Source organism: Cavia porcellus, unplaced genomic scaffold, assembly GCF_034190915.1.
Source record: "Cavia porcellus strain 051 isolate PalLab524CR breed Dunkin Hartley unplaced genomic scaffold, mCavPor4.1 scaffold_10, whole genome shotgun sequence".
NCBI classification, from domain to species: Eukaryota; Metazoa; Chordata; class Mammalia; order Rodentia; family Caviidae; genus Cavia; species Cavia porcellus.
In genome coordinates, this window is record NW_026947493.1 from 33,639,441 (window position 1) to 33,656,256 (window position 16,816).

Sequence of the window (16,816 nt, forward strand, 5' to 3'; positions counted from 1 at the left end):
AGTTTTCTATTTCCTAGAGTCCTTTTTGAAGACCCAGCCACACAGTATGGTTCAGTGTTACACTGGCTGCTCATCTTGAGTGCAGCATGACACACACAAGATCAAAAACATTCAAATTAATCTGGAGACTTTGTGGAGTCCTAGAAGACTTCTAGAGAAGCTGTGAAACTTCCCAAAAACAGAGCTGGGGACCATTCTCATGCATATGCTATCTTTTTGATTCATTAAGTATTTAGATCTGAGCTATTTTCTAACAGGACTTAAGAGGCTAGAGATTTTCTCAATATGGTGCCAAACAGATAAGGGGGGCTAAGCCTTTTGGTGCCGGCACTGAGCCAGAAAACTTCTAAAAATGGGAGCCAGGTGTGCTGGTGCGTACCTGAAATTTCAGTATTCGGGAGGCTGAGGCAGGAGGATCATTGGGAGTTCACGAATAGCATGGGCTACATAGTGAATTCGAGGGGAGCCTGAACTACACAGCAAGATCTGGTCTTAAAAAAGACCTAAACAAACCAAACAAAACCCTAACAACTTCTAAAGATATTGACAAAAGTCTCCTACACAAGGGAACAAATACTACACTTTTATAGTCAAACATGCTTTTATGGTACCTTTATAATCAGAAGGCCTTTCTCTAATACAAAAAAAAAAAAAAAAAAAAAAAAAATCTCTGGCTAGTGCAAAGGCCAATGGCTTTATCCATGGGAATAAGCCAACAGCCCTCCCAATCAGAAGGATAAGAAAGGGAGATCTGAGTGTGCAGTAGAACACACAGACATGGGGAAGAAGGCGGGTAAATATGAATGGAGAGTGGCCTGTGATTATAAGCAGAGAATTTTGGGAGGTTGCAAATACTTCGGCAGGCAAGAAAATATCGTGTGTTAACAAGCAACGCTGGTAAATGTGGTCTGGCTCTCTTTGCAGCTCACACCCTGCTCCACCCCACTCCATCTTTTGGCCAAGATCATTCATCTTAGAGCACTGAATACTAATATGGTAGAGAAAGAGCTCAATGAGTTCAATTTCTAAAATTAAAATGGTATCGCTGTAGAACATTAGTTAAAAGACCTAGGCTAGGCAATTGAAAAATGCTATACTGCAAGCACCTCAGTTTGTAATTTTAGTATTTGTCTCCCTTCTCTAAACTAAATCAAGTTAGAAGATATTTACTGGAAATACTGCTTCCATAGTTTTAAAATGCTATGATCTTGGACAACCCAATCAGGACCTCTCTTGTCTATCAGGAACTATTTCTATTTATTCTCTCCCTTTCTCTCTGTTTTGGAGACAAGGTTTTACTATTCAGTTCAAGATGGCATCAAACCCATAGAGATCCTTCTGTCTCAGTCTCCCAGTGTAATGTTTTCTAAATTCCAGAAAAAAGACATGGAAAGTATTAAATATTTAATGTAACTGTCTAAAAGAAATAAGTGTTTCATGTATAGTTAATTTAAAAAATCTTTCTAATTAAGATAATATCAAAGTATCTTCCCAGAAAAATTAACGGCACTATATTAGTAACACATGCACACCGATGCTTATAGTAGCACAGCTCGTAACAGCTAAATCCTGGAAGTAGCCTGTACCAACAGATGAATGGACAAAGAAAATGTGGTATTCATACACAGTGGGGTGGTACTCACTAAACAGAATAAACGAGTTATCTGTAGGGAAATGGGTGTACATTGAGACCATAATCTCAAGTGAAATAAAGCAGATACATAAGCTTAAAGTATGATTTTTCTTATATGAGGGACATAAATATAATTAAAGAGCAAAACAAAAGATAAATAATAGGAAACAGACTTTTTGTAAAAGTGAAGCGGAGCAAGGGGATGGAACGGAAGGCAGGGGATGAATAAGAATTAAAATGTGTTATGTACATGTATCAGCTCTTCACAATGAATGTAATCAATGTGTATTGCTAACACGTACTAATAAAAATTTCAAAGAAGACAACAGCAAGCCAAGCAGGGTGTTGCACACCTCGAAATCACAGCACTCTGAGAGGCTAAGAAGACAGGAGCCCAGCCTGGGCAATTCAGATAGATGCTGTCTCAAAATAAAAGCAAAAACAAACATACGCATCAAACGTACATAGAGATAAAAATTGCTTTTATCTGAGAACACTATTTTAGAAGGAAAAAAAGCTAATAATTAGGGAATTCTACTGAAAAACATCTTCTTTGGAAATTCCAAAATTTTGGATTAGAAACAGCTTACCAAGAAGGTACCTGGCTGAGGTTCTACTAGTGTGTGAAGCAATGGCTAACAAAGGGAACAGAAAGCAGTATGTATCTTTAAAATGTCTGACCTCAGAGCATCACAATCGGCCATTCTGAGTCCAAAGTCTGTATTTTCTCATGGTGTTTTTACCTCTTCAATCTACAAACACAGTAACAGCGAGGCTCTTTACTTATCTTGGTCTAGGAAGGCCAGACTAATGCAGTTGCCACAGATCCCTTCTCCTTCACTGATTATAGAATCATACCAGCAGAGCAAGGCTGCAGCTGATGGGGGAAGATGGCCTTTCTTCAGGCTACCAGAGAAACACTGTGCTGGACTCAAGATTGTAAAAAATGAACTGCGGAACTTTTCTTATTGTTTATAAATTCTTCTTTTAGTAGAACTCACATTTTTTGACTTGACAAATTACAAATTCATCTTGCAAGAAAATTTCTTTTGCTGTGCTTTAAGTCTGGAGAACTGCTACAAATGCCAGTAGCCATCTATTATCTTTGCTGTTCTGAGCATTGTCCTTGAACTGAGAAAGGACAACCAGAAAGACCCCCCCCCCAAAAAAAAACCAAACCTGCACACACTACTGCACTTGTAAAACTTTTCTACTAAAACTTTCGATTTAGCAGCTGCTTTTTCAACACTATGGAAATGAATCTGTCTGCTTTTTCAAGTGACCTAATTTTAATTAAGAACATTCTCTATCAAGAGACTGATGCCCGATACAAAGGAAAAGTTGTAAGTGAAGTGGAAACAAAAGGGTACGTCTCCCAGACTTTTAAAGGTAAGTTTTAAAGACTATTAAATAGTAGTAATATTTTTATTTTCAGTTGTATTTGTTAGGTAATTGATTTTTCTTTTCATTTTTATTGTTAAGCAGACTAAAGAGTAGTACATATACGTCATTAATATTTTCTTAAGGAAATTTCAGATTAGATTTGATTATTTTCAAGGTATTTCATACAAAACAAATTTGTTACTGTTTAAAAATGAGCAGGTAAAATACAACTCAGGATATATTTAACTTCTTTTAGAAAACTGAAAAGGACTTTGTTTAAATTTCCAAAACTACTTTGGGATTACAGAAAACATTTAAAATGAGAATAGTAACATTCAGCAGCGTACCTTGCCTTAAAGGTACTGTTTAGGGGAAGCCCCATAGGTTGTCTGTAAAATTATTACCTTTCAATAAAAAAGATGTCAAATATAGTAAATATAATAATTAGTTCTCTTTTAGCTAAAATTATATGTAAGGACTGAATAAAGTTAAGGCTGAGAATAAAAAAAAACCTAGCCTTCTTCTAATCAGATGAGACTGGCACATTCTAAGTGGTATGTACTCTTTCTAATCAATGGATGTACTCTTTCTAATCAATGGATGAATATTGCTATTGAAAATTACTGAGTTGAAAATACATAAACATCTTCAGATCTCTCTGGAAGACCAGATTTTCACTATTACGAGGCTAATCTCTTAAATTTACAACTAACAATCCTCAAACCACACACCTTAAACCTTATGCTAGATACAATTTAAAAATTATGCCTCAGTAACTTTTTTTTTCCAAAATCTATTTTATTAATCACTCATTTTTACTATAAATTCGTATGTGGCTATTTTAAGAATAGACATATACTCCTAGACTTAAACGTCTTTCATTAGAACCCTGATCTTTAGCAGGAAGCCAGAGTTCTGACACTGAAAATCCCAATAACACTTAATGATTTCTGCTTAGAGTTTTCTAAGAATTTACAGTAGAATTAAGGAGATACATATACACATGATACATATTTAATGAATTAAAACATGAAATAATCACTCTTAGTTAAAAACAAAAAAAAATATTTGAAATAGATTTTGAAAAAGATTACTAAACACAAGAATCACTTTCATAGAGCTTGATGGTACCACAAACCTGTACTGCAATATTTTCAATTAACCAGGTTTCCTTTTAAAAAAAGATTGTTTGCTTTTGTTTTTTGTTGATTCATATATGAGCTTTTAGAGTTGTAAAAAACTGCTCAGAATTCACTTTAGAGAATATGCTTAGAAGTATTTGCATATAGGAGCATATACATAAAAAACCAGATACCAAGCCACCACTTCTACTCTATGACATGTCGATAGGAGTAACAACCAAACCATCCTGACACTGATTGGGGAGGGGGGGAAATACCTTCTAAAGAAACATTACATAGTGATGTATGTTGCTTGTAGCAAGCAAGCACTTGAACAGTAGGTAATGGAAACACGATTTCTTGACCACAGAAGAATGGTCTGAAGAGACAAGTTTCCTGTGAAGGTAAGACTAGAAATACATAGCTCCTATACCTTTCTTTTTAAAGACTGAGTTTTCTATATGGAGAGCTGTCTTAGTATCATTTATTGAACAGATTATTTTTCTCAGTTTCTTTAGATTTGGTGGGAGATATATTAAAACTATAGACGTTTTTGTTAAATTATCCTTTCCTAGGAAACTCCTTACGCTCTGTCATTACTAAGGTAGCCTATTAAAATCCCTCATGATAATCATGGATTTTAACATTCAAAGTGTAATTCTGACATATATGAGATGCATACTACTAATTCAAAGTTGCTTTACCTTCTGGATTATTTATCATCTCTATGTAATTAATTATTATTGCTACATTAGATTTATAAAAACTGCTTTTTTCTAGTTGTGTATGATTTAAATAGTTCCATCAGCCTTTTTTGCTTGATGAACTGCATTTAGGCTATAAGTTTATACACTGCAGGATTTTAACTGGCAAATTTAGTTTACTTAACCTTTATTGACATTTCTTGTACTAGTTTGAAAAGTATCTTATTTTTGTTCTGCAGTGATTACCCTTAATTTTTTTCTCCCATGGTGAGGACTGAATGCAGGGCCTCCCATATGCTAGCCAATACTCCACAACTAAGCTATACGCTACATCCTCAGTCTCACAATCTTATTTAAAAGTCCAAAACTAATCAATTTATGCTCATCTAAGTCTTGGGATGCTTTTAGGTATGAGTTTATGTTATTACTGTCCAATATTTCCACTTCACCTTGAGCTTTCGCCTTTTTAAAATACCTTTATCAAAACCAGACATTTCACTGTTTTGTATTCTCAGTAATTATCTTGATTTGCCTCCTTTTTTTTTTTAAATTCTTGTTTACTTCTTATATTTTCCGTGTTTAATTGTTTTTTCTAAATTATATCCTTTCGGGGCTGGGGATTTAGCTCAGCGGCATAATCCCTGGTACCAATAAAAACAAAAAAGACAAAAAAAAAATTTATATCCTTTGGAATTGAACTAAATTTAAATCCACCGAAGCTAAACAGATTCATAACTAAGTTCAATGAAAATGAAATAGAATTAGCACCATGGCTGCACTGCCATCCTTTCCAGTACTCAAGGCTGCATGTGGCTGTTGCCTCCTGCACTAGACAAGGATGCTTCAGAAGCTCCTACAGCCATGATATGGCGGAGACAAATGCTCTGCTGTAGCTGAAAATGTTCCTTAAATTACTGGTTTGTTGGTTGTTTTTCCTTGATCCTCTAAGGAGCATGTTGTTAGTTTGGGGCTCTTTTGTAAAGATTATCTCAAGCAACCTTCACAGTTACTAATCAACTGTTGAAGCTAGCTAGAGTTTATTTCAGCAATTTAAATGTTACTTTCTATAAGTCTTACTTGGCTATTTTTCAATCTACTTGTTATTTTTAATGGCATTTTGATCTTTTTACTTCATTTTATAATCCATTAAAGTCTCTAGCTGATTATTTCATTAATTAAAGTTTTGGGAAGAGTTGTTTTAACCTACTTTTGTTGCATACTATTTTTCATTCACTGTAAGTTATTTCCTTATAGACAGCAGTTAGTAATTTGGACCTTGAAGCTTATTTCTGAGATTCCTGGCCAACTTGGGTTAAGGACATGTTGTGCCAAAGAATTTTGCATTTGCTTCTGTCAGATATTCTCGAGTATTTACTGGCTGATGATTTTTTATATTGATTTCTTGGTTTGAGTAAGAAATTATCCAGATGAATGTAGTAACTTGAACCACAAAAATTCATATGAAGGAAAGTTCATGGCTATAATTTTTAGGGAGATGATTTCCTTATAGCCCATGATTCAAACTGAGATAAATAAACTTGGCTTTCATCTCCTGAGGTTGGGGACAAACATTTTTCCACTCCATCAATATACAGCTCATTATGGGACTGGATATACACTGGTATTTGTGCCACAGCTCTAGCTCCCTACTGTGTAAGGTTTTTTCTTTGTTTTGTGCTGTTGGGGTCAGAACCCAACATCTCACACATGCAAGGCAAGTACTCTAACAATAAGCTACATCCTCAGTCCTCATGAGGTCCTGTTTCCTGATTTTTTATACTATAATGATATCCTTATATCAAACAATGCCTCCCAACCCCAAGAGCTCCATAACAGCTGGCAGCCAGTGTAAGCTCATATACTTCCTAGTTAGTTCTCAGTGTGTGTATGTGTGTGGGGGGCATTGGGAATCGAACATAGAGTGTTTGTTCACCCTGCTACATTCCCATTCCCCTTTTATGTTTTATTTGCTAAGTTGCCCATGCTGAGTTCAAACTTCCAATCTTCCTGCCTCAGCTTCCCATCATGTATTGTATAGCTTGATTTTTCACCTTGATGTAGGCCTACAGAAATGTCCCCTACTTGGGGGTGGGGTATTGCTGGACAGGAGCTGGATATTTTTGATGTGCCTATGTAACAGAAACCCTAGAAGGTTAAGGTCTCTGTGGAACAGTTTTATAATCCAGTTATTCAGTTCATTAGATTCTGTTTCCAAGTGAAAACAGATTAGTAGGTTGATAATAATGTGCCTGTTTACACAGCAAAATCTTTGTAACATCATAACCTAGTGGTCAGCATGACTTCTGCTTTGTGTGTGTGTGTGTGTGTGTATTTGCAATGCTGGGGATCAAAATCAGCACCTCATGCACACTTAGGCAAACACTACCACTATGCTATACCCTGGCCCCTTTTAGAGATAGGGTCTTGCTATGTTGCCCAGGCTGGCCTAACTCACAATCCTCTTAATTCAGACTCAAGGAGCTAGGAGAACAGGTGATTTCCACCATGCCTAGCTGCCCAGACTTATTTTTACTTTGAAGTTCAGGGGGCTGGCCATTTCATAATAATGGTCTATATGTCCATCAACAGATGACTGGCTAAAGAAAATGTGGCACTCACATACAATGGAGTGTGACTGGCACAAAGACTAAATTTGAGTCACTTGTAGGAAAAAGGGTGCAAATTGAGACTATATGTTAAGTGGAATAAATGAGATACACAAGCTTAAATATCAGATAGTTTCTTAATGAGAAACTAAAAATACAAACAAAGAGCAAAATAAAAGATAGATAAGAGGAAATGAGGGGGGCTGGGGTTTAGTTTAGTGAAGTAAGTGCCTGCCCTGGCAAGTGCAAGGTCGTGAGTTCGATCCCTAGTACCAAAAAAAAAAAAAAAAAAAAAAAAAAAGAAAAAGAAAAAAGGAAATGAGGAGCCAAATAGATCTCTTACAAATGGGAGGGGACCAGGAGATGGCAGGAGGGGGGAAGGATAGCAGATATAAAAAGAACTAAGATGTGTTATGCAATGTGCCAATAACCCCATGGGGAATGTCATTATGTACTGTACACGTGTACTGATAAAAAAAATAAGAAAAAAAAAAAACAAGTTTATAGAGGGTTGGGAGTGCAGCTAAGTAGTACAGTGTTTGCCTAGGTTTGTGCTAATGAGTGTGTGAGGCTTTAGGTTTGATCTCTCTAGCATTACATAAAAAAAGAAGACACACACACACACACACACACACACGGTCCTCTGCCTTTATGGGACTATTGCAGCCCAAAAGAACAGCAAGAAGTACACTACAGCGGGCCTGTATTATAGCCTAGAATACAGTACTTATCCACAAACCAAATTCCATGACAAAAACGTGTTCTTATAGAAAAGTCATCCTCAGATATATTTTCTGCAGCTTTTTAATCTAGAAATCATTTATAACTTTCAAAAAGGAATGACTAAACAAGAGGCATAAAAATCTAACACATAGCTTCCCAAGTTGTTGTTCCAATCAGACAAGGCACAACAAAAAATGTATTAAAAAAGATTCATGCTTTAAACTTTCCTTGTCCAATAAGATAGCTGCTAGAGCACATGGCTGCATAAATTCAAATAAAGTACCTAAACTAAAAAATTTTATTCCTCACTTATACTAGCAGCTATATTTCAAGTACTTAGTAGTTAGCCACTTACAGCTGGTGGCTATCACAATGGACAGTACTGACAGTACTGATACAGTACTTTTCTATCATTATGGAGTTCTACTAACAGCAGTGCTCTCAATACAAACTGATGAATTACAGAATTTTATTGCTGCAGTACATGGAAAGACTACTGGCTTTGAAGACCAACAGTTGTAGATTCCAATTCTGTATCTCTCACTGTCTTTATGACACTTAAACAGGTTTCTATGTCTCAGGTCTCATTTCCTTACCCTATGAGTTGGGAGTCAGAGATAAGGCAGTGTAACACACAATAATAAATGTTCAATAACTGCATAATCTGCAATCTCCCCACTTTTCATTGAAGTTCCACTTGATGCCTTTTTAGGTTGTTGAAAGCTCTTTGTACAGAATGATTACAGTGTTTCTGAAATAGCTGAGAAAATTACCAAACTTAAACTCCTGATTAATGAAATCATTTTCCCTGTAAGATGTTTACCTTTTTCTTAGGAGTAAAGTGAGCAGGTGGGTACTTTGCATGAATATAAAGAAACTAAAAATAAATAAGTGTTACAGTTCAAAGTTCTATTACATTAGCTCTAAAACTTGATTTGAATGCAATAAACTGGATATGAAGTTGTTTAACTTGAGTTAAATGGGTCAGGTGTCTTGGTGGTATTTCTCACAGGAGAATGACAAAAGAATAGCTAAAGAATCAGGTATAATTACCCATAGATATAATCAGACAGTAACTAATTTTTTAATCAAAAAACAAGTCCCTAAACGACTCATAAGCTTGGTGACCTAAGGAGACTTTTCTACTTTTAGGACAAAGCAGACAAAACAGACACTCAAGAGAAGCCTTAACGTTCCCCAAATCACTGTATACATTTTTCACTTCTCCCCAACACAGCTCTCTTCAAATAATTTCTCCTGTGGAATGATCTGGTTTAGTGTGTTTTCTGTTCAACAAAGGAAACTTGTTTCTACCACTTGTTGAAAATCTTTCTAGGGCCAGGGATTTAGCTCAGCGGCATGAGTGCCTGCCTGGCAAGTGCAAGGTCATGAGTTCAATCCCTGGTGCCACAAAAAAAAAAAAAAAAAAAAAAGAGGAAAATCTTTCTAAATGAAAATGTATTAGCTCATTTTTCACCCTAAGAAATTCTAATAAAACACTTGAGATGACTTAACATCTCCCTGAACAAAGTATGATACTATAATGGGTTAAAGTTGTAGGATACTGACATTTTTATATCCTTCTCAGGTTATAGCTTAGTTATATACAGATTTTTCACAAAATAAAACCTAGTATTATTTTGTTTCCTTACAATTTGCTCATTTGTTTTACATATGGACTACAGAAATAGTCCCAGAGACCTGAAGCCCTGGAGAGTTAGGTACTGGCTAATCATGGTACAGTTATACATCACACTTCAATTTCACAAGATCCTTTGCTTGTAAAAGAAATATAATTTACTTCAGGCTTTTGCCTAAATAGTAGTTAGGTCCAAGGTCTTTTGATCATTTTCCCTACTACTACGAGCAATGGCTAGATTAAGTTTCTAGACAGAAGATGCAGAATCAAGCCAATTTCTCTTTTAAAAAATTAAATCTGTATTCCTTGGCAGAACTTTCTCCTTAGTGGAATGTTCAACACAAAGAAAACAGCCATCTAAAATAATTTTGCTATTCACATTAGTGTAAATAAAATCCATCTAAACTTATAGGTATTAACAATATGTCCAATATATGTACAGAACTTAAAAATCTGGGATGTAATTATTTGACAAATAGCTTACTGCAAACAGATCCTATTTCACTTACTTAAAACAGGTGTGGAAGAAATCTGGGCTCTTCTCATTCAGTTAATTACAGAACATATAAATAATCAGTAGTTTCACACACATACACACACACAGACACACACACACCCCCCCTTAGCAGTGTGAGGGATTGAACATAGGGCCTTTTGCATGCTAGGGAAGCACTGAACTGCATCCTGTGTCAATTTTGAGATGAGGTCTCACTAGATTTCCTAAGCTGGCCTTGAACTTGTGATCCTCCTGCCTTTGCTTCCCATGAGTTTGCATTACAGCCAGGTAGTTTACATTGTCACCACACCTGGCACCTTGTTTATATTTTATACTGAAGATACTAATTACTAATTACTTCTCCAATACTAATTACTTCTCAACCAAATGAAAAGTAGCACAGTAACTTTTACTTTTAAAGTTAGAAACAAATTTCTCAAACAATATCCTTAGGTGAACACAACTGTTCTGCCACTATAATGAATTGTCATATCCTGAAATCAATGCCAAGACCGATTGGGCCAGGTGTAATCCCACCACTCAAGAGTAATCCTGTAATCCCAGCACTCAAGAGTCTGAAGTGAGAGAAATGCTAGGAGTTTGAGGCCAACCTGGGCTACACAGTGAGTTCAAGGCCAGCCTGAGCTGCATACTGAAATCCTGTCTCAAAAGACAAGAAAACAAACAACACCACAAAAAAACACAAAACTGATTGCCTTCAGACTTCAATCATCTTTATTTTTAATACCCAAACTGAAATGAGAACCCAAGTGTAGTTTTCCATACAGATGGTCCCCTATTTAACATGATTCAATCTAGATTTTTTTGACTTTCCAAAGGCGTAAAAGTGATGGGCATTCAGTAGAAACTGTACTTAGAATTCTGCATTTTTTTCCCCCCAGGCTAATTATAATATGATACTCTCCCGTGATCCTGGGCAGAACCAGCCAGGCATAGATTCCAGTTAGACAAGTGATCACAAGAGGAAAGAAACTACTAATACTCTTACAGTGTAGTGTGTTGTTAAGCTGTGCTATCTGGTGTTATTTTAAGTGCTTTTATAATATACACCTACTGCAGGTTGAGGAACATTTGTACTGTACTTTCTTTAAAGGGCTATTCTAGTTTTGGTGACTGCATTAATCATTATTAGAGACTGCAAAATGCCCAAAACAATCCTGAAAAAGCAGGAAAAGATTTCCAAGCTCCACTCTCCAACTGACTGCCCATCAATCTCTGAGTCACTGTTAACAGTGATACCCCACCACCACCACTATGCATCTCTGAGCTCTGGGCACGGCACAGGTACCCTATAGTCAGTCCATTAAACAACCAAAAACATCGCCATCCAGGGCAAAGACACTACTTCCTCCCTGGAGAGAAGTATCAGTATTTGCTCATCTGTTTCTCTCAAACTAAGTTCTGCTGCCATAGGCGTGGGTAGACAAGAAAGAGTTCAGTGCTCCTCAATGCAGTGCTAAAATAAGGAGTAAAACTTATTTTCATGACAGAAACAGAAATATAGTAATGAATTGGATAATACAGTTAACTAAAATTACAATACATTACATACAAGTGTTAAGTTTGATATCATGCAAAGACTCATTTATAAACTGTAAAAAACAACATAGGCCATATTCTGTAACTTCGAACTCCAAAAATCATGTGTGAAAACAAAGTTATTTAATATTAAATGTAAACAGATATACTCACAGCTTGCATTTCTATACAGAAGAAATGGTTCATGGAGTTGAAATTCCAAATCTTTATTCACTGGTTCAACTAGATTGTGCATATTCAGTCGATTTACAATGGTAAAACCATGGTAGGGTGAGGCTGACCTTAGATTTAATTGGAGAAAAGTCCAAATTATCTTAAAACCTGCAACAAAGTTATATACGACTCTATTTTCATCTCAAGAAAGAAAGAACACACTAGTGGACTGTACAGTATTATCAGCACTTAAAACCATAAAAAATTTAAGTCAGAGCATATCCCTCCTCTGCTCAGATGTCTTTAAGGACCAGTTTAAAAGCCAAAGTCCTTATCAAGGCCAACAAGGCCCCACCTAATGCCCACACCCCACTTTATCTTCTAGGTTCCTTTTCTTGCTTCCTCTGCCCCAATGCCTCTAGGCTCCTTGCCACTCTCTGCACAGGTGTTTATACCCAAAGACCTGTGCCTGGATCACTGCCCAATCCACACAACCATCTCATCTCCAGCAAGCTTCTGCTACAGTGTTACCTTCCTACTGCAGTGTACCTGGACTACCCTTTTTAATGTTCCCAACCTCAATAATGTTAACCTTTCTCTTTTTATTCATATCATTTACTTTTTATACTGATTGCTTTTCTCCCTCAACTATAGTACAAGATCCTTGCAAGTGAGATTTTTAATTTTTTTCACAAATGTATCCCAGACACACAGTGTAGATATTTATAAGAAGTATCATTCAGCCAGGCGTGGTGGCTCACGCCTGTAATCCCAGCACTTGGGAGGCTGAGGCAGGAGGATTGTTGTAATTTCGAGAGCAGCATGGGCTACAAAGTGAGCTCAAGGCCAGCCACAACTGCACAGAGATACCCTGTCTTAAAGACAAAAAAATTAAAAAAAAGAAGTATCATTCATTTATTTTAAATGTTACAGAATTGGCTACAATGACTCATCATTACATGAATAATTTTCCTTAACACCAAATAGGTTTTTATATAGTTCTCCTATATAGTTGGAACATCCCTCGACTTCTATAACAAGCAAAGTCTCCAGTTCCTGTATCAGCAGGATTTATACACAGTCCTTTGAACATGCCTTACACATATTTTAATACTTCATAATTTCTCATGGTCAATAAATAACAATAAAGCCTGTAAAGTACCTTCTAAATATCACTGATACCAATGTTCTACTAAAAATTAAGTGATTTTAGGGATTTATATTGCTAATGAAGAATAACGAAGAGGTTGAAGGGGAAGACTTTTTTTCTAAAGAAAGGAGAAAATAACAGGAAACAAAGATCAGAGAAAGAGCTTGGTATATGAAAACCAAAGAACTCACACTACAAGGAATCTAGAAAAGATCTCAAAGCTTTATACTAAAATTTTTAAGAATATCTGACAAAATCTTTTTTTAAAAAATGGTAGCAAAGTTTTATTAAAGGTAAGACAAGAAACAAGCACTGCGAGTTTATGACAAGTAAAAGTAGGAAAAAGAAATGCACCTTACAGCATGAGGGTGGGCTATAAAAGGCATGCGACAAAATCTTTTTAATTAGAACCAAAGGAGAAAGGCAATCCTTAAAACATACTGAATGCTAAGAAAAACAAAACAAAACAATCTCCACAAGATATCAGTAATAACTACCATTGCAGATACCTTAAATCTTGGAACACAAGAGACAGAACCTGCCTCTATCGGAACAAAACCTTTAGAGGAATTCAGGAAAAAAATTACCCCTTGAGTATAATATTCTTTAAGTTTCCTTACTACAAAGTTGCATTTCAATTATATTTTAATGTAATTAATTCTCTTAAAGTAAAAAAGTATGCAATTATGAATAATCTAGGCTTCTACAAAAAGCCTCTCAAATTAAAAAATACGTATTATCAAAGGCACTGTGCATAATTCAGGTCTTTTGCCAGGTTAGGGTGGTGGTGGTAATGGAATTGGAGGGAAGGAAGGGGGCAGAACCAGTCGTAAAAGACAAAAAAACACACAAGAGAGGACCTGAGGTCTCAATCATTACTTTATAGAACTAGTCAATACATGGTCCTCAAAAGTACATTTTTTCTATTTAACATAGCAGAAGGGAGACAAGCATCTGTTTTACAGTTATTCATTCCTAGAAAATACTATTTTTGAACAGTTTTATTCTAAATCAAAGCAAGGACCAGAGAAGAGAAATAACTAGGTTAGGACCCCACAATTAGGGATGGATAAAAACTTTAAGCAGGAAGGTTCTAAAGACAAAATCTAAACAGAGATAAACCTTTTTTTTTTTTTGTTTTTTGGTCTTTTTGAGACAGGGTCTCTGTATGCAGTTCAGGCTGGCCTTGAGCTCACTTTGTAGGCGAGGCTGGTCTCGAACTTGCAACCATCCTCCTGCCTCAGCCTCCTGAGTGCTGGGATTACAGGCATGAGCTACCACGCCTGGCTTATAAACCATTTCTTATGGTACTACTTACCATTTATTTTATTTGCAGTGCTAAGGATTGAACACAGGGCCTCAGCATGCTGGACAAAGCACTCTAATATTGAGTTACACCTTCAGTCTCTCATTATTAAGACTTAAAAAAAATACATATATATGCACACTTACCGTCGATATACAAATAAGGTCCCTTCTATATCTGTCTTCTCCTGTAACAGACAATGAATCAGTTAGTGTTATTCTCCCATAATCCAACCCCAAAGACTTCCGGTGAAAGAGGTTCATGTTCAAGATCGACATGTTTTATTTACTGTAAATTAATCACTTCTAAACAGATGAAGTCTCTCTATAAACTGCTGTCACCGGTTTCTTATCTATACAACCTATTCAGAAACAGCCCCACTTATCTGCAATCTGTATTTCACAAGTTTATGTACAGAACAAGTGATTCAATATGCTTCAAATTATGGAGTATCTACAACAGTCAAATTTGAAAAATAATCTGATTTTATTCTAGTGGGTTCTTGCATCTCCTCTTCCTGGAGGTAAAGGAAAGATAATTATGAAAACTTCATGTGAATGAACTGTTCATAAGTGCCAAAAGATTTTCACAAAATTACTATAAGTAAAATCTATGGACCTGTATGTTATAATCTTCCAAAGTTTCATTAACAGTCTCATTTCTTACTGACACGTGAATACCAGTCATTGATGAATTCAATCTAGCACTTAGGAATTATTTTCTAAACGCAAAGCCTATAGCTGAATAAGTTTTAATCATGAAAGGTCAATTACAAGAAAATGGGAAATTACAGAAACAACTAAGGAAGCTTCACGCAAGGGCTAACGAGTCAGTAAACAGACTGTAACTTTCCCTTCTGGTGCACAAAAGCCAAAAAGTACTTAGTTTTGGGGTTTTGGGAAGCCTTCAGAGGTGACATCACTGATCTCTTTTCCCTGTAAGGAGCCTCCAGAGAATCCAATTAACATAGACGCCTTTTCCCTAAGTGACTTGAAATCTTTTCCAAAACTCTGGAAACAGAATGCAGTTCCATTAAACACAGACTACAGCTCTTTTCTAAAGAACTGAAACTAACGATTTCAAGCTTCAAATCCAAATGACCTCTGCGAAGGGGGCTCTCACGTTGTTGGGATCACAGGAAGGGAGTTTACTTTATACATCATGTATACGTAGTTTGTCTAATAAACCTCAAACATAAGTTTTCAGATCCAATCAGTCTCAATCCCCAAATACCTCTGTAAAGACAGGTCGCCCACGTCCCCAAACCCGATCGATCCTCTGGTACTGATTCTGCTCCTATCCCTTCCTTCATCAGCCTTTTCCTGAGACGTGTCTTGGCTACTTCGCTCGCTCTTTCTTCCCAATCCCGAGCGCCCAAACACCTCTCAGGCTCTGGTTGGGCTCTAGGCCAGTCCTTGGCTTGTCTCCACCGCTCAGGCCTCCTGCCTGGCTCCTACCCCAGGCAGCCTGCGTAGCCCCTTTAAGAGGCGGCGGCGGCCAGGCTGGATTCTTCAGTGGACAGGTTTCACTCACCCACTGGTTGGCCTTGGGGCAGAAGGTGTACAGAGCGACCTGGCCCGTGAGGTCTGCGATGCTGGTGATGTAGGGGTCGTGTTGCTTCAGAGCCGCCAGACTCATCTCCTGCCCCGCTCGACTCAACGACTCCATCTTGAATCTCGAAGCTGAGCCCCTCCAGCGGGGCGGAGTCTCGAACCGGAAAGCGCCACCCAAACAAAATTCCCCCATTTGCGTCAGTTCCCTCAACTTCCGCCTCTCAGCCGGTCTTACGGTGGGGTGGTACGTCAACAATTCTTTTCCGCTCTGTGCACACCTTGGGCGCCGGGTTCCGGTAAAGTTATGTTCTAGAGAGCCAATAACTGCAGCAAGTATGGCTGTGCTGAGGAGCTGGCGGCCTAGCGTCCCGCCGCTTCCTCCTAGCGAGTTAAAACGACCAGATCGTGAGGGCCGTGTGCGTGGCCTCCGTGCCCCTGCCAGGCGAGGCTGCGCACTATCGCGGTGCCTGTCTCAGTTCGCCCCGGCAGGTCTCGGGGCCACAGAATCCACTCATCGCTGTGGCAGTTCAGGGCTCCCTGGGGCATTTAGAAAGCACCGGAAACTGCTGGAGGAGTGACCTCTGGACAAGTCCATATCTTAAGTTACACGGCATCATCCAACGTTAACAATTTGGTGATTTTTAAATTAATGAATGAATGAATTAATTACAGTTTGGTTATTTCTTTTTTTTGTTTTTGTTTTTGTCTTTTTTTTTTTTTTTTTTAATTGGTACCAGGGATCGAACTCACGACTGCCTGCTTGCAAGGCAGGCGCTTATGCCGCTGAGC

The 16,816-nt window shown here is 37.3% G+C and overlaps 1 protein-coding gene across 9 annotated transcripts in view; it reads right to left on the bottom strand.

Moving 5' to 3' along the window:
• Nucleotides 1-16,196, bottom strand: part of Dcp1a (decapping mRNA 1A) — a 64,072-nt gene extending 47,876 nt beyond the window's left edge. For 3 of the 9 annotated variants that reach the window (XR_010050125.1, XM_063257281.1, XM_003479968.5), the window contains exons 1-3: nucleotides 16,008-16,193; nucleotides 14,621-14,661; nucleotides 12,019-12,146 (exon numbers count right to left, since the gene is read on the bottom strand). Coding sequence is in view for 7 of the 9 variants with exons in the window: in XM_063257281.1 (XP_063113351.1) it covers nucleotides 12,019-12,146; nucleotides 14,621-14,661; nucleotides 16,008-16,142 (304 nt within the window). In the remaining 2 variants the exon portion in view is untranslated. Of the gene's footprint in view, nucleotides 1-12,018; nucleotides 12,187-14,620; nucleotides 14,662-15,707 lie in introns of those variants that run through there. The other 6 variants (XM_013143869.3, XM_063257282.1, XM_063257283.1 and 3 more) reach the window with 6 other exon arrangements.
• Between the last annotated feature and the right edge of the window lie 620 nt (nucleotides 16,197-16,816).